We start from the raw sequence: 23,325 nt of genomic DNA, 5'->3' as shown, positions 1-23,325 counted from the left end.
ACAACAAAAAAAGCTAAGGAAAAGTCAGGCAGTATAATCACATGGTTCAGCTGTGAATTACATTCGGGTAGTCACAAAAATGGTGGCACCGAATGCTGATCTCTCCAAAATTGTGATTGACAGCTATTGGGAGGATGGGGGAACAGGTGTGCTTGCATGGGGCTGGGAAGGGAAAGTTGAAAGACAGCTAAACTCTCATCCTTCATCATAGGGAAGCCAACAATAAAATCCTAAAACTAACAGGGAGCAACACAAGCATTTATCTGAATCACTTGGGGATCAAGTTAATGAGCAGATTCCAATTCAAAGGGTCTAGATAGGGTTATAGGGTCTGAGAGCATTTATTCCTAGTGAGCTCCAAGGTGATGTCCATGTTGATGGCTCACAGACTGCACACTGAGCACAAGGATTTAGGGAACAGAAATAAATGCCAAAACACTTACTTAAAAGAGCTGAAAGCATTTGCCTCTGAAGGACAAGAAATAGAGTAGAAAGCAGGGTACCGTGCAGCTGTTTTTAAATAACAAGTTTTGTAGAAGTGTTTGACTCTTTAAGCTGGATGTGGTGGCTCATCCCTGTAATCCCAGCACTTTGAGACGCCGAGGTGGGCAGATCACCTGAGGTCAGGTGTTTGAGACCAGCCTGGCCAACATGGTGAAACCCCGTCTCTACTGAAAATACAAAAGTTAGCCGGGCATGGTGGTGTGCACCTGTAATCCCAGCTACTCAGGAGGCCGAGGCAGGAGAATCACCTGAACCCGGGAGGTGGAGGTTGCAGTGAGTTGAGATCATGCCACTGCACTCCAGCCTGTGTGACAGAGTGAGACTCCATCTAAAAAAACACAAAAAACAAAAACGAAGAAGTATTTGACTCTTTAAACGATGTGTGTGCAAAATGGAAACTAAATGTTTTTCTATGAGACAAGAACAACAAACACATGTACACACACAGACACACACACAGACACACACACACACACACACACTTCACCTGATTTGTGCACCAGTACCACAAAGCTGTAATGGGCATTCCAAATATAATTCCGGGCCATGGAATGTCCCCAGTCACAGGATCTCGGAAGATGTGGAAGGAGTCCTCCCGAGGTGTGTAGCAGCTGGCACTGATTGTCAAGTTGTCCCCCTCGACTACGGACGGGATGGCATTCATGTACTTCTCGGTAAAGCTCTCGTAACCTCCAACTTCGTTAAATGCTAAAAAGGCATCAGAGTAAAACGAGATGTCTTACTGAAATCTAAGACATCCAATGTTTATGATGACTACTTTTTGGTGGAGGTACACAATCACCTCCCATCAGCCCAGTCCAATCCTCAGTCACCCTCTCCCAGGTCCATGTCTTTCTGGTACCTCCACTGGCACTGGCAATGCTACCAGATTGACTTTCACGAAGTACAGAAAGCAAATAACTCTGACTTGTCTTCCTATATTGCTCTTTGAAATTTTGAGTTAGTGTCTCTTTTAAGGTAAAAACGAAGCTGTTATCCAACAGGCCGGCACTGATATCTCAGAACCATTTAGAGCATAAGCAAACTGGAAGGTGAACTAACAAAGTGAGCCCCATGAAATTATCCATCAGAAAGCCCCAGCTCCTCTGAAAAGATCAGGAGGCAAAGGCCTCTCTTCTTGACCCAGAGCTTGGCTCTTTTGATCTTACTTGCAATCTGGTTTTCTGGTGCAACACTATATTTTGCCTGTTACAATAAAAAAAATTGGAAAGATAAGAAGCAGAAATTGGGGGTGGCAGGTTAGACGTGACAAGGGAAAATGATGAGACTCAGCCTGTTCGGGTCTGGAAAGGCTAGTCAGGTGCAGAAGAGAATTGTGGTTGCTCTTAAAAAGCTGAGCCCAGGCATCTGGGGTAGCTTAGTATAGCTTTAAATGATGAAAAATTCATCAGAGTATTATACAATTGTAGGGTTGAGTTAACATTAATCTACTTCATTATTTAGCTGAAGGACTACTATGTGCCAAACACTGTGCTAGGATCATGTACAAAATAAATGTGCAAGGCAGGAACTTAGCCGAGTGGAGGATACAGACAATACAAGGAAGTTGCTTTGATTAGATAAATATGGATTGTAACAAAAATACATAGGAGACTCTAAGAGATGAGAGTCCCCCTCTTCATCCTAAAGATGGCAGAATTGAGGTTTAGAGACCTAATGCCAGGGAGTGCATCACTGAGGCCAGAAACCAAGGCACCATGAACAAGAACAGCACAGAAGTTCTGGATAACTGAATAGAAAGTACACAAAGAATTGGTGCTAACGACTAGCCTCTGGAGTGGCACTGTGCAACAGAAACATTCTGCAGTGATAGAACTGTCCTGTATCCATGCCGTCCAGTATGGCTAGTTTTCCTATGCAAAGATAAATACCATAATAAGAGAAAACAAATATTGGCAAGCTGTAAATTAGGTCAATATTGCTTGATGGCAATGAACTGAATGATACTAATAAGTGAGCATTATTAAGAAAACTCCAACCTGTATTTGTGTATTGTCACAATGCAATAGATTTCCATCCAAAATAGTCATAATGAGGTTATGGATGTTTTGGATGAAAATCCACTACAATACATTGTTTGAGTACACAAACATAGGTTGTGTATTCTATGTCTGTGTATGATTCAGTTGAACTAATATTCAGTTCTCAAATTTTTTCCTACTATTTAATCCTTCATTTCATAAAAATTCTATGTAAATGAAAGGTTTCTAGGCTTTGAATCTAATGTACAAATACTTCTGTAAAATTATCAACCCACTGCTACTGATTTTGTCTGTCCTTCACACAAAGAAATTAAGGTTAAATGAGATAACTTACCTAAGCAATAATTTTTTTTTTTTTTTGAGACGGAGTCTCGCTCTGTCGCCCAGGCTGGAGTGCAGTGGCCGGATCTCAGCTCACTGCAGGCTCTGCCTCCTGGGTTTATGCCATTCTCCTGCCTCAGCCTCCCGAGTAGCTGGGACTACAGGTGCCCGCCACCTCGCCTGGCTAGTTTTTCGTATTTTTTAGTACAGATGGGGTTTCACCGTGTTAGCCAGGATGGTCTCGATCTCCTGACCTCGTGATCCGCCTGTCTCGGCCTCCCAAAGTGCTGGGATTACAGGCTTGAGCCACCGTGCCCGGCCAGCAATAATTTTTAAAAGAAAGTAATGTTCTTTTCCCCACCATCCATTTCCTTATGCTGAGATAATAAAGCAAGAAAGAAGTCAGGCAGATATTTCAGTGATGGGGATTATATAAATGACGGGAAAGTGTGACGAGATGGAACTGGAAGGCATCCCAATAAGGAGCAGACAGACTGAACAGAAACAAGCCCCGTCACTTCCGGCCCCTGGGCACTGCACGCAGGGTCATCACTTACCAAACCCCATGAGAATAAAAGAGCCAATCAACATGATGATGGTCTGGAGGGTGTCTGTGTAAATCACCGAGGCCAACCCCCCTGGTGAGAGAAAGAAAAGAACCAGGGCATTTTATCCATGTGTCCCCATGTATTTGCCTTCACCACTGGGTTCTCCTCCACCCAGAACCCTGGAAATGACCCAGTAGAAGACATCAAAAGCTCCTAGGTGAGCCACAAGTTTGTCCTGACATCATAATCTCCTCAGCACTGGTTCTCCTACTTCCCTTGCTTTGCCCTGATTCGAAGTTTCTATGAATTACAGTGAAGTTTCATCTTTGTGTGAGTTTTTGAATATTAAGCAGGGGAAAAGGCAGCACTTTAATACCATGAAAGTTTCTCTTAACAATCCCTCAATTTACAGCCATTCAGCACAGTGCACCTGCTCTAAAATATCTAGCGAAACCACTTTTGCTCTAGTGCTGGAACATATTATTGTTTCATTAATTCAGTACCAGATATAGTTACCGTGTTTTGTGTTTTGCTGTAGTGTTAAACAACAAAAATCCCAAACCCAGCTTATTTTTCAAGTCTAGACTAACTAAGCTGTCAGTCTAGTTAGTCACCAGCACCTGCAACAAGATATTCCCTTTATGAGAGTGTCATGAGAAAATAAGATGAATCCTGAACACAGAATACTCATGCCCTTATCGCTCCCTTATTCGGAAACACATGCTCTGTGGAAGTTGTCTGTACCAAAATAGAGACACTTATGTCAAACCCTAACAAAATGGGGCTGGGAGGTCACGCAGGTAGGGCCCTCATACACCTATGCCGGTAACAGGAACTGTTGGAAGACATTATTATGAAGACTGTCTCCTAGCAACAGCCAGTACCACCAATGAACAAACACCAGCACCTGCAAGAAGGAGGTGAAACAATCATCTTTGTTTCGGAACAGCTTACGTGGGCTCTCCCTCTCTGTCTTTAAAAGCCTCCCCTTTGCCCCAACCCCCTTGGAAGTCCTATGGTCTGCCACAGGACATGTATCCTGGTTTGCAATCCCTCACTATTGCCCAAAGAAACTCCTCATTTTGGAGAGTTGGTCTCTCTGTCGCTTATTTTAGGTTGACAGTTCAAATGCACGGAAATGGCCCCAAAACTGTTTTGACTGTTCTAGCTGGTATTTTTCCTTATGTCTTCCAACTCAGCTGGTATACTTTAATTTTTATGTTAGTATGCATGAGAAGCATATCAACATACCTGGTTCATGAGAGCCTGCTTGGACTATTGTCACACATCGTCTCCTGCCAGCAACCCACTGCTCCAGTTCTCCTCTCTCAACTGCACCATTCACGGCCAACGCCATGCCCTGGCATCCTGTGTTCATTTGAACCTCACCTTTCATTTGCTAGTCTCCTATCTGAGCTGCTATTTCCTCCCAACCGTCTGTGTGGATGATATGCTAAATTCTAAGTGCCAGTCTGGGTACCAAACACATAGCTGAACCAAATGATCCGTTTCCCACCCCATCCCCCACATAATTCCCTTCCATCAAGATGCTCACTTCTAATTTCAAGGATTCTGTGTTCTATGCTCTAGTTGTGTTTCTGGTGCTGTGCTTGACTCTGATAGTGGGAATGAAATGGTGCCTTTACCTCGGCAGCGACAAGGCTAACACTGAGAATGCTAATTGCAGGTTGGGGTGGGATCAGCAAAAGACAGTCCGAGTGAGCAAAATATCCAACATACTCACCAGTGATGGTGTAAACAGCAGTCATAGCCAAGAGGATGAAGATTGCCAGGTAAAGGTCCAATCCCAAGGCCAGCTTGATGAATATAGCTCCAGCAAACATGTCTGACTAAAAAGGGAACAGTCAGGATGAGAAAGAAACATGCATTTGAGGCCACTGGTTTCTCTGCCCCAATGTCCACTCTTCTTAACCCTTCTTTTTCTGATAGACTCCTACTTATCCTTCAAGAATCCACTGGTATGGCCCCAGAGTAATACCTTCCATAAAGCCTCAAAAATGATTTTCACTATCTTCACTCTCTCCTATATTCTCATAGAAGTTAGTTCTTTGCTCAATTGAGGTGCTTATTACATGAGGTGACATGTCCTGAGAACTTTTTCTGTGCCATGAGGCTTAGAGAGGCTGAGTAATTGCTTATAGGAAGCTCCTCAACTGTGATGGAGTATTTAGAAATATATCTTCTCCTTGAGCCCGGGAGTTTGAGGCTGCAGTGAGCGGTAATTGGATAGAAAGTATGTACCAAGCGGCCGGGCGCGGTGGCTCAAGCCTGTAATCCCAGCACTTTGGGAGACTGAGGCGGGCGGATCACGAGATCAGGAGATCAAGACCATCCTGGCTAACACGGTGAAACCCCGTCTCTACTAAAATTACAAAAAATGGGCCGGGCGTGGTGGCCGGGGGCTTGTAGTCCCAGCTACTCGGGAGGCTGAGGCAGGAGAATGGCATGAACCCGGGAGGCAGAGCTTGCAGTGAGCCGAGATCGCACCACTGCACTCCAGCCTGGGCGACAGAGCGAGACTCCGTCTCAAAAAAAAAAAAAAAAGAAAGAAAGAAAGAAAGAAAGAGAGTATGTACCAAAATAGAATACAACCAAAGAACATCGTTTCATATATATTCCAAATATATATGTGCTACAGTGATTGAAAATTGGTTTGAATTGGGGGGTCAGTTACGATTATTTTTGAAATCGAGGGGAAAATGTAGAATTAATTTAGATTATGCAGACTGTGCTGTAAAAGCATGATGCTGGCTGGAATTCAATTAATTACATGTGTCTCTGACCCTCCTAGGGCCCTTAGGTCTAACCATAAAAAAGGGAGATTATGATCAACTTAGAAATCTCTCTAAGGCAAACATATTTCAGTGGGAAGTACATTTTCCTATCTACAATATTTGGCTCAGCATAATTAACATGAATAATTTAGGACAATTTCCTGCTAGTTATTATATGTGTGTGTATTTATATATATAAAACTAATAAGATATATGTTCTTAAAATTAGTATTCTTGTTTGCCAATGAGGATTTTTATAATTATCTGTTCGTTTTAATTTTCCTAAAATTATTAACAGAACTGAGTCCGTTTTTAAGAGATGAATTGGGTAACATTTTTTTCTCTGTTCTGGAAAAACTTAAGCTGCCAATGGATCATCTCTTCCTTGAAACCTTGACAGAATCCACCCCTACTCTCCTCCATGTCCCCAAACTACCTGTCAGGTAGGCATTATTGTCATCATTTTACATCGGAGAAAACGGAGGCTTAGGGAATTTGTTCTGGATCACCCAGATAGAAAGTGGTAAGCTCAGGATTTAAACCTGTGTGGTGTGACTCAGAAGCTTACATGGTTAAGCACTTTGTTATACTGCTATCTGGAATTTTACTTAGTGAAATAATGTGGGGAACACTTAGAGAAGTATAGACAAATTATTCTAGGAAGATGGTGAATGTGGCAGCATGGTTTGTGAACTTCCATGACTCTCTACATTAGACAGAGCAAGTTTATGGCAAAACCAACAAAATTAGATGACCGGGTATTTCCATGAGGCCCAAAAGGTAAGACGGCAGGTGCAAATCAACCTCAGCCACAAGACCTGCATGACAGCAAGATCTGGGAGGAGGCAGAGAGAAACAGTAGCTTATCTAAAGAAACTTAGACATCCCCACAGAGCCACCAGGTGACTGTTGAGAAGCACAGTGGGACAATTTCAGAACTACAGCAGAGCATAAAAGAGGTTTTGCTTTAATAACCAGTGGGCAACTATAAACGCTACTTGGTAAATTCCAAAAGGGTTCAGAGTAGTCTGGGTCAACAAGCTCTCAAAACCAACAGCCAAAGCTGCCTTTCAGAACAGGGACCTACACCGAGGAGAAACTTCTAGAAAAGGCAAAAAAAAATTGGCAAAGTGAGGAACACCATGTTTGATGATACACTAGTCTTCTGGTGGGGATGGAGGAGAACTGCAAATAAGTTCTGAATTCATTTTTAGTTTGTTTGTTTGTTTGTAACAGCATGGGTGAGGCAATTCGGAAATAATTTTCTTGTTAAAAATATTTACGTATTTTTGTTTCGGCCAGGCACAGTGGCTGATGCCTGTAATCCCAGCACTTTGGGAGGCCAAAGCGGGTGGATCACTTGAGATTTTTTTTTAAATTTATGCTTTTGTTATCTGTGGTTTTGAGGTCTTATCCAAAAATATCTTTGCTCAGGCCAATGTCCTGAAGCATTTCTGAAACCATTTTTGATGCATTATAGGATTGAGCAAACAAACTATATATATGTGTGTGTGTATATATATGTATATGTGTGTGTGTGTATATATCTCTCTGTGTGTGTGTGTGTGTGTGTATATATATATATATTGATGACTTGGAGGGCCAGGATTCTCAATTGTGGAAGAAGGAACATATAAATATAGAATTGCAGAAAGCAATAAAATACTCTATAAAGCTGGATTGGAATTGGAGGTATTCATGTGAACTCATGATTTCTAAACTATATATGTATGTGTATAGCTGCCTAGAAAGTATATGTATGTGTGTGTATGAATATATCTATTTCTGTGTGTGCATTTACATGTGTGTCTGTATGCATTTATTTCCTAATTCTGTCAGCTAAAAGAGTCAAGAAAAAAAGTCAACCCAATAAGCACACTTAGCAGATTTTTGTTTCTAATACCATTCCCCACTAAAGGAGCCAGGGCTGTCCCAGAAAAACAGGTGACTCCAGGGCTGGAGGAGGGCTGGTACAAGACGAGTCTGAAACATTTTGTTAGGCCAGAATTTAAGAAATTGCTCAACAAAATGATGGGATCATGCTCCATCCTTCACACAGAATCCAGTTTGAGGAACTCTCACTGGCCAAATGTGGTATAAGTATCAAAATAACTGGCCGGGCGCGGTGGCTCATGCCTATAATCGCAGCACTTTGGGAGGCCGAGGCAGGCAGATCACGAGGTCAGGAGTTCGAGACCAGCCTGACTAGCATGGTGAAACCCCATCTCTACTAAAAATACAAAAAATTAGCCAGGCGTGGTGGCACTCGCCTGTAGTTCCGGCTACTCAGGAGGCTGAGGCAGGAGAATCGCTTGAACCTAGCAGGCATGGAGGTTGCAGTGAGCTGAGGTCGTGCCACTGCACTCCAGTGTGGGTGACAGAGTGAGACTCTGTCTCAAAAAAAAAAAAAGTATCAAATAACTGCATATAATAATATTGGTAAACCAATGATAAATAGGAATTAATCAGTCCAATATCAGTAATAGATAAACAGAGAAGGGAAGACTCCTGCCCTCAGTAGCCTGCTGAATGCTGGCTGGGAACTACGGAAGGAGTGCTAGAGTTGGAAAATTATTATTTGGCAACCATCATAGTAAAGATTGGATCTGATGAGAATCATTTATGAATGTTAAATCTAGTGGAAAAATTTGAAGAGGAACTGGATATTTCAATGGTTTAAAGCAACTATCACAGACCGTTTATTGGTTACAGGGGAAAATAAAACAGTAATTCTATAGTGGAGAAATTGGGCAATACTTGACCAGGTGATTAAAATTAACATCACCATTGAGGAACAGATGGGCACTGAATACTTCTAGACAGGATACTTTTAGTAGGATATATCACTTATGCAGTATTCCAGCCAAGAAGAATGCATAACCTGAATCCAACCACGAAGAAATATCAGGCAAATCCAAAATAAAGATTGTCATATTAAGAAGGGTGGAGTAGGGACTCTATCCTTCAAAATGTCAGTGTCATCAAAGACAGAAAAGGGATATGGAAATATTCCAGAAGAAAGGAGGCTGAAGACCTTTGGCAACTGAATGTGGCACCTAACCCTAGACTGCATCCTGCACTGGAGAAGAAAAGATGATAAAAAGGATATTACTGGGTCAATTGACAAAGTTGGAATATAAATGGTAGATTAGTGTATCCATGTTATGTTTACTCGAGTTGGTAATTCCACTGTGGTTTTGCAAGAAATTATCCCTACTCCTAGGAATAACGATATACAGAGAAGGCTTAGTTTAAAAACACCATCATTTTACAACTGCCACAGTAAAGACTGGATCAGGTAAAAATCACTGGATCAGGTAGAATCATCAATGAGTGTTAAATCTGGGGGAAAATTTACATTGAAATTTTTGGGGTTAAAGGGCAATGATATATATAACAACCTCAAATAGTTAAAAACATATGAGAGACACTTTGGGAGGCTGAGCAGGGTGGATCATTTGAGGTCAGGAGTTCGAGACCAGCCTGGCCAACATGGTGAAACCCCATCTCTACTAAAAATACAAAAAAAAAAAAATCAACCGAGCGTGTTGGTGCGTGCCTGTAATCCTGGCTACTAGGGAGGCTGAGGCAGGAGAATCGCTTGAACCTGAGAGGCACAGGTTGCAGTGAGCCGAGACTATGCCACGGCACTCCAGCCTGGAAGATACAGTGAGACTCTGTCTCTGTTTCTTTGCAGAACTTGGGACTGGAAACAGGTGTAGCAGGAGACGGTTGTATTTTTCTCTAAGATTTGAAATAAAATCTTACATTTTATCATCCCACCTGATATCGATGTTGGCCAAAAACCTGTTCTCGATTTTCTGAGCCTAGATCCCAACTCAGTTGTACAAATACAAAGTACTTTCTGTAACTCTATTGCACATTGGGGTTTTCCAGGAATACTAACTAATCTTGAGGGAACATTTCACTTTTAAAAAAATGTTCAGCATTTCAGAAAGAGTGTTACTTGTGGAGGTGCCACACATGCATATCTGCCTCTGTCTGCATTCATAGCTGTCTTCATTCATACTGCTTTATCCTCATCCACAGAGGGGTGAGTATTACACCACAGCATTTTGACTTGATGTGTAGTTCTACTTAATCATTTTCATATTAAAACACACTATCTTATAATGGATTCCTTGACCTTTGTTTCTATTACATAGTACTATTAAGGAACTAAATCCATGGTTTTGAAATTATATATAAGTAGTCGACATATTATCAATGATTTTTTTTCTAAAGAAATAGGGACTACTCCAGGTCACTCAGGCTGGGGTGCAGTGGCATGATCTTAGCTCACTATAACTTAGCTCCTGGGTTCAAGTGATCCTTCTGCCTCAGCCAAAGTAGCTGGGACAATAAATGTGTGCCACCACACCTGGCTAAATAATTTTTTTCTTTTTTTTTTTTTTTGTAGAGACAAGGGTCTCACTGTTTAGCCCAGGCAAGTCTGGAACCCCTGGCCTCCAGTGATCCTCCTGCCTCAGCCTCCCGAAGTGCTGGGATTGCAGGCAGAAGTCACTGGGCTCAGCCACCAATGACTTTTTTTTTAATTGTGGTAAAACATATATGACATAAAATTTACCATTTAGCCATTTAAGTATATAATTCAGTGGCATTAATTACACTAACAATGACTGTAAAATATTTCTCATAATAAAGAGGAATTGCAAGGATCAGAATTTTCTTTTGCTATAAAGGACTGTATTAAAACGATAGTCAATATCTGAATAAAGACTGTAGATTAGGTAATAGTTCGTATCAAATCTCAATACAAATGTTATTGCAGTTTGAGAACCAGTGAACAAGATGATCTTTTCCAACCTGGGCAGAGGAGAGTTATGAAAACTGTACTGTCCTAATGTCTCATAACGATCTGTTTAATAAGTAACTAGGACACAATCCGTTATCACAGTGTAAGAGTACACAAAAGGTCATGTCTAAGGTTAATCATTATTAATGTCACTTAAGACATAAACTTGCAGGCAAGAATGGACTCCTGCTAAGGTGTCTTTCCAGCCAACCATGGACTCTGCACAGCCACGGACCCATACATGGCTTCCCTGCACCCACACTCAGATCACCAACATTCTGTCCCTCCCTATCCACCAGCAACCCTCCAGCCTGGGAGGTTGCATCCTTCGGGGGCCCCTTTCACTGTGCATTGTCCTCTGTTCTCTGTCTTCATGCCTGCTCATGCTCTTTTTTTGAAAAAAAATTATCTATTTACTTTTTTGAGACGGAGCCTCGCTCTTGTCGCCAGGCCGGAGTGCAGAGGTGTGACTTCGGTACACTGCAACCTCCGCCTCCCGGGTTCAAGCATTTCTCCTGCCTCAGCCTCCTGAGTAGCCAGGACTACAGGTGCATTCCACCATACCCAGCTAATTTTTGTATTTTTAGTAGAGATGAGGTTTCACCACGTTGGCCAGTATGGTCTCCATCTCTTGACCTCATGATCTGCCTGCCTCGGTCTCCCAAAGTGTTGGGATTACAGGTGTGAGCCACTGCCCCTGGTCTGCTTTAGAATCATAAAGCTGTAGATGTCAGCACCAGAGGAGAACTGGGAGATTAGCAAGTCCAACGATTTAAGAAACGTGTGAACTCTAAGCCCCTGACACCTGTGAGCTCCTCTGCTTCCCTCTGCCTCACCTAACCTTCCCATCCTGGGGAATACTTAAGTGCCCTCTCCAAGAGTACGACCCCCAATGCCATCCATCAGAGAGTATCCTCTTCTCTGGGTGTGCACAGCACATTTTCTGTACTTGTCCGTGCACTCTAGTTCAGCATGTATTTTAGTACGTTTGCATGTATTGTCATACGAGACTAATTATTTCATGTGCAGAATTCTTATCTCCTTAGCCAGATGGTAAACTCCCATTGCTCAAGAATCTTTGCTACACTCACACACAGCTCAACAATATGCAGTCAGTGCTGGGCAATGCTCACATTGCATTGGGAAGGCTCATGCCATCTAATCTAAGCATCTAGTTCACTTCCAACAACGACTCAGCACAACAGAGAAGCAATAGGAAAGGTCAGCCTTTTCTCTCATGAACTCTCAGACACCTGCCTAGACTGTGAACTTGAGATTATTTTGTTAGTCACTGATACATGAGGAGCAAATAAGTTACTCTTTGTTTTTTACATGTGCTGCTGAATCTTCAGATTCCTTCTTTCCTCACTGATTATCTCCCCAAAATGTAACGTTTGTTTATTTGTTTGTTTTTGAGATGGAGTCTCGCTCTGTCTCCAAGACTGGAGTGCAGTGGTGTGATCTTGGCTCACTGCAACCTCCGCCTCCCAGGTTCAAGTTATTCTGCCTAAGCCTCCCAAGTAGCTGGGATTACTGGTGTGCATCACCATGTCTGGCTAATTTTTGTATTTTTAGTAGAGACGGGGTTTCACCATGTTGGCCAGGCTGGTCTCAAACTCCTGACCTCAAGTGATCCACCTGCCTCAGGCCTCCCAAAGTCCTGGGATTACAAGTGTGCGCCACTGCACCAGGCCCCCCAAAAATGTGACTTTATTTAAAAAGTACTTAAAATGTACTTTAAAATTTTTTAACACTTATTTGTGACATATGTCTTACCATGGTGGTCTTAGATAGAGTGAACTTAAGAAAAATCAGTATAATAATACAAAGTACTTTCCTTGTGGTTCACGTGTCACATAATCAAACTGAAAATGAAAATATAAATCTGGACATGGTCTGAGGAAGAATATAAAGGTTATCTCGCAATGGAAAAGGCAGGAGACCAAGTCCTTCTCTTTACTACTAAAGAGCTGTGTTTGGCATTTATACCAGTGCCATCCTCCACTGCCAGCCTCCCCAGATATACACAAGTTCTTGAATGAGACGTTTTGTTCTTTCTTTACATCCATTTTTTCATATCCTTGATAAGAGAGGAGATTTATACCCTAGAGCCGCTCACGACTTAAAAGTCTACCACTCTGTGAACACAGGATCTTGGAAGCTCCCTTTTTTCTCATTAAGGCTTTGAAGAGACACCCCTGCGAATTTAAGACATCCATAACCTTCACCCTTTAAAGGCTGTTGACAGTCTACACATCCAGCTTGCTGATATTAGCACTCTGGCCCCATCTGACAACCTCTTGAAGTTAAAATGCCAGGAGGCTCTGAACTCACAGCAATTAACAAAACCACACAGATGAAGAGGGAGAGGATGGAGAGGTAGACCTGGAGTCGCTCCCCACCAAACCGCTTCTTGAGATATTCCGGCATGGTCGTCACCTGCAGAGACAGACATTAACAGGGACTTACCCTTAGTGCCCTGTGCGTTCAGATTACTCAGCATTTCCTAAGCACCTGTGAGTGAAAGTGCTGTGTATGGCCCCTTCCTGGTGATGGAACCATGGCTTCTTATTCATAGAGGCACCCCTCATGCCAGGCACAATGACTGTGCCTGGCAGAGGGTGGGTGCTCAAACCATGCTTCTGAAGAGATGGACACTCCCATGGATAACTCCAGCCAAAGTCTCTCTCCTGACCCATCTGCAGATCTCACTTTCCCACTGCCGGCTGGGCATCTCCACCTTAGTGTCCTGAATGCACCAAACACTCATCCTGTTGAAAAGTGAAATCATCATTCTCCTTGTCATCCATCATCTGCCTCTGATCTGGAATCTTTGGCTCCATTAATGGTGGCCTCGTGTACTCCAACCCTCGAGCTTCAAGTCTTAGAGCTGATCATAGTGCTTCCCCCTCCACTGCCTTCACCTTTACTCTGCCATCAAACCTGTCATCTCTGCTCCAGGGTCATTATGCAGGGGCACCACAGATTTCCCCGCTGGCTGCAGCCACGTTCTATACTAGAAACCTCTCTAGTCAAGAAATCTGATTTTTTTTTGTCTCTCTGTATATTTCTAGCAATAGGCCAGGTGAAGGGCAGGGACCCATGTTTCATGATCGAAGAGAAAAAATAAGTAAATAAATGAATGTCTGACAGATTTACCCGAACACTAAGGATATGGAACTGGCCCGGTTGTCCCACAGAACTGATGTCTGTGGTTTATTTGAATAAGCATAGAAACTGATCCTCCCACTGTTACAAATTGAGAAAGTTATCTTTGTCTTATCTGAGTTCCTCTCTCAGGAAATCAACCATCAGTTCTCCCAGATAGGGTCAAAGAGCTGAAACTCACTAGATCACCACACCTGGACAGTGAGAAGCCAGACCCCTCGCCCGTTATAATTGTCTAACCCACCACCTGCTTCCTGTTGACTGACTTCTCTTCCTTATCCCCACCCCTAATTCCTGTTTTCCTATACATGGTTACATATCTTCCCTGTAATATAAATCCCTAATTTTAGTCCATCAGGAAGATGGATTTGAGACTGAGCTCCCATCTTCTCAGCTGCAGCACCCAAATAAAGCCTTTTTTCCTGGCAATACTCATTGTCTCAGTGAGTGGTCTTCTGTGCAGTAAGCAGCAGTGCCTAGGACTGAACTCTGGCATTTTGGCAACAGATACTCACCCCCGACTTGATGTAGATGGGGACAAAGATCCACCCGAGAATCGGCAACATTACTGAGGACTACACGGAACCAAAATAAGAGACAGTGAGACGTTAAAGAGGCTTGGCTTGTGGACCTTCTCCTTATATGACCTCTGAGTTTGGATATTAAAAAAAAAAAAAAAAGTTGGCTTAATCCTGTCCCATTCAAACAATTACAATCCCGATATAATTGTGAGTTCCTTTTTTTTCTGTTTCTATGACTTAGGGGCCACCATTTTCTGGGGATTAAGTTGTGGTGAAAAAGGGAAAGAAGATAAGGGTTCTGATCCCAGTGGAACCCCTGGAAGATCATACAATCTTGGCCAAAGGGAATTTTTCTTGAGTTGCATAAATGATAAATGGAGTGACAAAGCAATGAGAAAGGAACCTGGAGATAGAAGAATATCACCAGTGCTCCCTAAGTCTTCCCACATACAATGATGATAGTAATACAAGCTAGCATTAATATGCAACTTTTACAGGGTCTTCACATATATCACTTATGCTGCTCTCAGCCTAAGTGAGGCAGATATGAGAAGCACAGTTATTCTTATCTTACAGAGGGGGAACTTGAGCCTTACACCTTACAGAGATTAAGGGGGCCCAAGGTCACAGTGACAGGGGGAGCAGCTGAGTTCTCTGCAGCTGGCTCGTCACACCCACTTGGTCCATAGGTCATTCTGGTCACGCCTCTGGAGACTGGCTTCATTCTGGTGTCCATGGCACTATTAAAACAAAGCTCCAGGCAAGGGCATATCTGGAGGTTGGGTCCATCCTGGACTCCTGGATACTACTGAAGTAAATGTAGGGGCAAAATCTTCAACAGTGGAGGGGCACAGGCATGTATGATCACTCAAGATCACTTTCTGAGTTCAGCCAGGGATGGTCTGTTTAAACTTTCACTATGATACAACTTTCCTTTAAATCGTTTCCACAGGCATCGTCTTCTGCCTAATATGCACATGCATGTAAATGAAAACACCAGAAAGAGTAAGACAGAAGAATAGAAAAACTCAGGCAGCTCAAGAGCTACTGGTAGCATATCCGTCACGTGTCCAGCCATGTGCTAGAGCAAACTTGTCCAACATGTGGCTCAAGCTTGGTTTGAATGTGGCCCAACACAAATTTGTAAACTTTCTTTTAAAATAATAAGGTTTTTTGGCGATTTTTTTTTTTTTAGTTCATCAGCTATCATTAGTGTTAGTGTATTTTATGTGTGGTTCAAGACAATTCTTCTTCTTCCAGTGTGGTCTAGGGCAGTCAAAAGATTGGATACCCCTGTGCTAGAGGATGGGCTGGACACATAGTGGGAACTCAGGGAGGAGAGATGAAAAGGAGAGCTAAAATGATCAAGTGAACATAGAGATCGAGGCATATAGAAATGACATTCCTGGTGGGAATAACTGCTTGAGAAAAATCTTAGAGGTGAGCAATAACGTGCATGGAATGGGCTAGGCAGAATGGGGCCACAGAAGTGCTGAAGGTCAAACAAGAGGTGGAGGCTGGGTGCAGTGGCTCACACCTGTAATCCTAGCATTTTGGGAGGCTGAGGTGAGAGGATCACAGAGCTCAGGAGTTAAGAGACCAGCCTGGGCAACATAGGGAGACTCCCATATCTACAAAGAAACAAAAACCTAGCTGGGCAGGGTGGTGCACACCTGTGGTCCCAGCTACATGGGAGGCTGTGGTGGCAGGATTGCTTGAGTCCAAGAGGTCAGTGAGCCATGATCCTGCCACTGCACTCCAACTTGGGTTACAGAGCAAGGCTGCGGGAGTGTAAATTAGTTCAACCATTGTGGAAGACAGTGTGGCGATTCCTCAAGGATCTAGAACCAGAAATACCATTTGACCCATCAATCTCATTACTGGGTATGTACCCAAAGGATTATAAATCATTCTACTATAAACACACATGCACATGCATGTTTACTGCAGCACTATTTACAATAGCAAATACTTGGAATCAACCCAAATGCTTAACAATGATAGACTGGATAAAGAAAATGTGGCACATATCTACCATGGAATACTACACAGCCATAAGAAAGGATGAGTTCATGTCCTTTGCAGGGACATGGATGAAGCTGGAAGCCATCATTCTCAGCAAACTAACCCAGGAACAGGAAATCAAACACCACATGTTCTCATTCATGAGTAGAAGTTGAACAATGAGAACACATGGACACAGGGAGGGGAACATCAGACACTGGGGCCTGTCAGGGGGTGGGGGGCAAGGGGAGGGAGAGCATTAGGACAAATACCTAATGCATGCAGGGCTTAAAACCTAGATGATGGGTTCATAGGTGCAGCAAACCACCATGCCACATGTATACCTATGTAACAAACCTGCAGGTTCTGCACACGTATCCCAGAACTTAAAACTGACGAAGAAAACAACAACAAACAAATAAGCGAAAAAAAAAAAACCTAAAGAAGCAAACATTCTATACAGACACCCAGAAAAACCTGGGATATGACTTTCATTAATATGCCTGGATGCTATGGTTTCAACTTGGTGTACCACCAAGTTCATGTGTCAGAAACTTAACCCCCAATGCAACAGTATTGAGAGGTTGGACAATTAAGTGGTGATTAGGTCATGAGAGCTCTTCTCTCATAAATAGATGTTTGCCATTATCAAGATAGTAGGTTGGTTATAGTAGGAGTGGGTTCCTGAATTTAAAAAATGAGTTTCACCCTCTCCTCTCCTCTCCTCTCCTCTCCTCTCCTCTTCTCTCCTCTCCTCTCCTCTCCTCTTCTCCTCTCTTCTCTTCTCCTCTCTCTTTCTTTCTCTCTCATCCTCCATCCCTCTCTCCCTCTCTCTCGTGCCCTATTGCCCTTCCACCTTCCACCTTCCACCTTCCACCGTGGGATGACGAAGTAAGAAGCCCTTGCCAGATGTGGGTCCCTCAGCTCTTGCACTTCCCAGCTTTCGGAGGTGTGAGAGACACATTTTGTTCTTTATAAATTACCCAGCCTGTGATATTCTGTCTTAGCAGCATAAAACATCCTAAGACACTGGATATGGTTTTGATTTAAAGGAAAAAGCCTATGATGTCACTTACAGTCCATTCAAATGTGACAGTGGCGACTCCTGAAGCTGCTCCTGTCCCAGCCAGCCCCACATAGTGGTTGCTGCCGATGTTACTGGCAAAGAGAGAGGCGCCCATCTGGAATGCAAGAGAACAGACCAGGGTTGGGGTTAAAAGATCCAAATCAGACTTCTTGAAAATAGATGCTGAGATGTTTCAGTCACCACTCCTCAGAGCAGGAGTCAAGCAAACGACGGCCGCGGGCTAATCCAGCCCATGGTCAGTTTCTGAACGGCCCATGAGCCAAGAATGTGTTTTTACATTTTTGCATTGTTAAATAATAGTTAACAATCTGAATAAGCAAAATATTTTGTGAAATGTGAAATTGTAAAAATGTGAAATCATGTGATTCAAATTTCATTGTCTGGAACACAGCTACGCTCATTGGTTTTCCATACGGACTTCGGCTGCTTTTTGTGCTACAATAGCAAGGTTCTGTGGCTGCAATAGACGACATGGCTAGAAAACCCTAAAATATTTACAATCTGGCCTTTTACAGAAAAGCTTGTTGGCCCCTGTCTTGGGAGAGCGTTGGTCAATCTACTAAAATGCTCTGAGTTGAGCCTGTCCTTGGCCAAGCACTGCCAGATCTCCCATCAACTCTTGTCCCCTTAATCATATGTAAAGACCCCAAGCTGTCTAGGAGGGAATTTCTCTCCACCCTCCCAGCCACGGGACCCTCTTTTCATTCATCCCCTCACCATCACAGTGCCTGCTGTTCTAAAGACCCAAAGATCAAGAGAGGTCTCTTGAGTGGGTGTGGATGAGCACCAGTCCTGGCAGAAGAGAATTGGGGTGTGGCTCTTCCCACTTTTTAAGGCCTCTGTAAAATCACTTTCTCTACTCAGCTACATGGGGCCAGAGGATGGGATTCAGCTGCTTTTTGGTTTCAAGATCGCTTGAGCCTCCTTGTGTGTTTCACTAAACAGTCCTAAAAATGCAATGTCTGATTGGATGCCCCAAATAAAATTCATTTCAAACTTCCAGTTGCTCTGCTTCCATCACCCCAGCCAGGACAGTTGCCCATCTCCACTTCCCCTCATACCATTTAGAAAATGAGTCAGACCTGTGAAGGAAGCATTTGCCAAGCACCCACTGTATAATGTGATGCCGGGCTGACACTCTCCAGGTGCAGAGGGGAAGATGCAGCCTCTGCTGCAGTGGGACCCTGGCTGAGGGGGCCACACATCAAAACCCCACAAGAACACCCACTGGGCACGAATCAGGAGGCATCAGCATTAGCACCATCACAGGGAACACAATCAATAACTGCACGGGACATAGGGACCCATGGGGAGAGCTGGGCGGCTCCTCAGATGAGGAAGGGCTGAGGTGAGGGATTGAAGGAGGACAGCAGACAAGGGAGGGCCAGTCCTAACGAGAGAGCCAGCATCAGCTCAGGACTGGCAACAAAGCAGGAATGTGCAGAGCTCATAAGCCAGGAGAAGACTCTTGATAAGGAGCAGAAGAAAAGAACATGAGGTGGCGCTGGACTGGGGTCCTTCAGTGCCAGACTGAACCTGCTGTCATAATAGGTGACATATTGTCATGTCCTGGAATTACAGAGAGGAGCCATGAGGTCAGGGATTTAGGAAAGCAGTCCCAGCGAGGAGGCAACTAATGTACGTCAGAACTGTTCAACATTCCCAATGTTTTCTACATTCACTGTTTTTTTTTTTTCTTTGAAATGGAGTTTCACTCTTGTTGTCCAGGCTGGAGTGCAGTGGCATGATCTAGGCTCACTGTAACCACCGCCTCCCAGGTTCAAGTGATTCTCCTGCCTCAGCCTCCTGAGTAGCTGGGATTGCACACATGCACCACCACGCCTGGCTAATTTTTATATTTTTAGCAGAGATGGTTTCACCATGTTGGTCAGGCTGGTCTCGAACTCCTGACTTCAGATGATTTGCCAGCCTTGGCCTCCCAAAGTGCTGAGATTACAGGCGTGAGCCACTGCGCCCGGCCTACATTCACTTTTAAGCACACACTCAGGAAATTTATCTCCAGAAAACTTTGGTCCGCTTACCGGTCCAGAAAACTTACCGGCCACCAGGCCACATCACGACCAGCGAGGAAGAAGCCTCCTATAGTACCTCGGTTGGTCCTCAGCATCGCCTGAGTGGAAGGGAAGAGAGATGAGGGTCAAGCCACAGCAAGTGCACCCAGATACCCCAGAGGCTCTGGCCAGGGTGCTGACAGGGGTGACTTCAGCGCTCCTACAGAGAGAAGCGTTTTGCTGGAAAGTGTTCTATAGCATCAAGTTTTAAAGGACTTCAAAAACAATCGCTCTGTAAAAACCCAGAGCCGGAAGAACTTAAAAAAAAAAAAATCATAATCCTCAACTTCTGTCTTAACTGCTGTGATTATTCTCACTTACAAAAACCATGTGAGGTATCACTGAGCCATGCTTGCAAGAAAATTTGCAGTCTCAAACTTATTAAAAAGAAAAAAAGTCAACGTAAATGAAGAGTCCAACTCACTAAATCAGAAAGTGAGCAAACAACAAAAGAAAGTGAAAGAAATGCAATAATAAAAAATACCATCTTTGTCCATTATGCCAGGTGTTAGGGATGCAAAGTAAATCTGAAGGTCCCGGTGCTGGCTCTGTGCACACGACGGGGTCGTTAGGAGAACACATTAGCTCATTGTAAGCATTATTTATGCAACACACAAGAAAATGATTCTGATACTAACACGACATTTGTGAAAAGCTTTGTCACGACCTCGCCCCTCCCCCGCTTAAGATGCCCCCTCCTAAACCTTGTGCCCACCCTAAAAGCCACTGGGATTCCACCTACCCACAGCCCAACAGCCATCACCACCAGAAAATAGATGACAATGACTGAGATGTCAGCAGCATTTTGGATGCGATCAGACAATGGAGGTGGCTCTGGGGTCTCAGTCATGGTGCTGGGGCTAACCGTACTGGCCATGGCTGCAGGCAGTGCTATATCCATTCCACAGCATGAGCCATCTTTATATAAGTTCTGGGTTAATGATCAGCCTCAGGCAGGTGGGGCGAGATATCAGAGCCAGCTCCTGGGTATGGAGACCTTTAAACCTCTCCTCCAAAGCTATGGCACCCTAGCCCTCCACCAGTGAGTGCTAGCCTAGGTAGAGTGTGAGAATGAGGGATGCAGGGCCAGAAATGAGGGGAGAATCTGAGGTGGAGCATGGGGCGTTCTCTCTAGTGCAAAGACAGGGTCTTTAAGGAGATCTGACCAGGTGGAGGGGGGATTTGAGAGAAATGAAGACAGACAAGGAAGGGAGAAGGACAGAGGAGAAGGAACCAGAAACCAGCCAGGAGAGGCCGAATGCAATGGTCCCTCAGAGAACAGATACAATTTCTGACCAATGAGCTATATCCCTTGACAATGAAGTGAATTATGCCTTTCATGGATTCCAAAGTCCCACATTTCTCTGAAGTGAGTTTCATATGCCACAAAAAGACATTGGTGGCCTGTACAGGAAAGGAAGTGGCTCTTCAGGCACCATATGTGGAGAGTTGAGGGCAGAGCTGTGGAGAGCGCTGGGTCAGAGGGTTGTACAAGAAGTGAATCAACCTGGAAGCATGTGATGGGGATCACGAGGACTCAGGAAACAAGACCCCTGGACCACAGCTAAGAAGAAGTTAGAAGTAAAGCCTACGTGGTGGCTGACACCTGTAATCCCAGCACTTTGGTAGGTCAAGGAGAGAGCATCACTTGAGACCAGGAGTTCGAGACCAGCTTGGGCAACATAGGGAGTCTTTGTCTCTACAAAAATTAGCTGAGTGTGGTGATGCATGCCTGTGGTCCTAGCTACTTGGGAGGCCGAAGAGGGAGGATCACCTGTGATTGGGAGGTCAAAGCTATAGTGAGCCATGATCATGCCACTGCACTCCAGCCTGGGCAACCAAGTAAGATCCTGTCTCAAAAAAACAAAACAAAACAAAACAAAACAAAACAAAAAAACTGGAAAGCCCAGAAATTCTTCTTTTACAGTTCATTTTTTTATTGTGGCAAAATAGACATAGCATAAAATTTACCATTTTAATCCCTTTTAAGTATACAACTCATCGGCATTAAGTACATTTACAGTGTTGTGCAACCATTACCACTATCCATTTCCAGAACTTTTTCATCATCTCCAAACAGAAGTATGCACCCACTAAAAACTAATTCCCCATCTCTCCCTCTCTCTATGCCCTGGTAACCTCTGTTATTCTTTCTTACTATATAAATTTGCCTATTCTAGGTACCTCATACAAATGACATCATACAATATTTTCCTCTTTGGTTTATTTCACTTAGTAAAACATTTTCAAGATTCATCCATATTGTAGCACGTATCAGAATTTCCTTTCTTTTTAAGGCTGAATAATATTCCAATACATGCATAGGCCACATTTTGTTTATCCATTCAACTGTTGATGGGCAGTTAGGTTCTTTCTATACTTGGCTATTATAAGTAATGCTGCTGTAAACATTGGTGTGCAAGGATCTGTTTGAATCCCTACTTTCAATTATTTTGAGTATATATGTAGAAGTGGAATTGCATGTGACAATTCTGTTTAACTTTTTGTAGAACTGCCAAACTGTTGTTCATAGCAGCTGCACCATTTTACATTCTTCCCACAGTGCATACGAGAGTTAATTTCTCCATATCCTCTTCAATACTTGTCATTTATCTTTTAATTATAGACATGCTAGTAGGTATCAAGTGGGTATCACAATATAGTTTTGATTTACACTTCTAACACAATCGCTAGTAATGTTCATGATTTTTCATGTGCTTATAGCCTTTTGTGCATCTTCTTGGAGAGATATATATTCAACTTCTTGGCCCATTTAAAAACTATGTTGTATTCTTTATTATACTGCTTCTTGTGGAGCAGGACCAACTCATAGGCAGTCTGCGCAGAATAGCCTTATGTTGTGTTTTTGTTGTTGTTGAATTGTAAAATTTCCTTTTTATTTCTCAGAGACAGGGTCTCATTTTGTCACCCAGGCTGGAGTGCAGTGAGGTAAGCATGGCTCACTGCAGCCTCAACCTCCTGGGCTCAAGTGATCCTCCCATCTCAGCCTCCCCCGTAGCTAGGACCACAGGCACATGCCACCCATGCCTGGCTAACTTTATTATTATTTTTTTAGAAGGGGGGATCTTTTACTATGTTGTCCATGTTGGTCTTGAACACCTGGGCTCAAGTAATCCTCTTGCCTCAGCCTCTCAGAGTACTGGGATTACGGGCATGAGCCACTGCACCCAGTAAAGTTTTCTTTTTCTTCTTCTTCTTTTTTTTTTTTTTTTTTTTTTTTTGAGATGGAGTTCCGCTCTTGTTGCCCAGGCTGGAGGGCAATGGCACAATCTTGGCTCACTGCAACCTCCATCTCCTGGGTTCAAGCAAATCTCCTGCCTCAGCCTCCTGAGTAGCTGGGATTACAGGAACACACCACCATGCCCGGCTATTTCTTGTATTTTTAGTAGAAACGGGGTTTCATCATATTGACCAGGCTGGTCTCGAACTCCTAACCTCAGGTGATTCTCTTGCCTCGGCCTCCCA

At 43.5% G+C, this 23,325-nt stretch overlaps 1 protein-coding gene across 3 annotated transcripts in view; it reads right to left on the bottom strand.

The window, feature by feature from the left end:
* SLC5A4 (solute carrier family 5 member 4) overlaps positions 1-21,523 on the bottom strand; it is a 36,503-nt gene extending 14,980 nt beyond the window's left edge. The window contains exons 1-8 of one of the 3 annotated variants that reach the window (XM_021944119.2): positions 20,582-21,523; positions 19,827-19,898; positions 17,757-17,861; positions 14,671-14,730; positions 13,322-13,426; positions 5,121-5,226; positions 3,386-3,466; positions 992-1,212 (exon numbers count right to left, since the gene is read on the bottom strand). In XM_021944119.2, coding sequence (XP_021799811.1) covers positions 992-1,212; positions 3,386-3,466; positions 5,121-5,226; positions 13,322-13,426; positions 14,671-14,730; positions 17,757-17,861; positions 19,827-19,898; positions 20,582-20,740 — 909 coding nt within the window. In that variant the 5' untranslated portion in view covers positions 20,741-21,523. 3 annotated transcript variants of the gene reach the window in all.
* Between the last annotated feature and the right edge of the window lie 1,802 nt (positions 21,524-23,325).

This window comes from Papio anubis, chromosome 16 (genome assembly GCF_008728515.1).
Source record: "Papio anubis isolate 15944 chromosome 16, Panubis1.0, whole genome shotgun sequence".
Classification (NCBI taxonomy): domain Eukaryota; kingdom Metazoa; phylum Chordata; class Mammalia; order Primates; family Cercopithecidae; genus Papio; species Papio anubis.
This window is presented reverse-complemented; position numbering and strand designations above follow the sequence as displayed.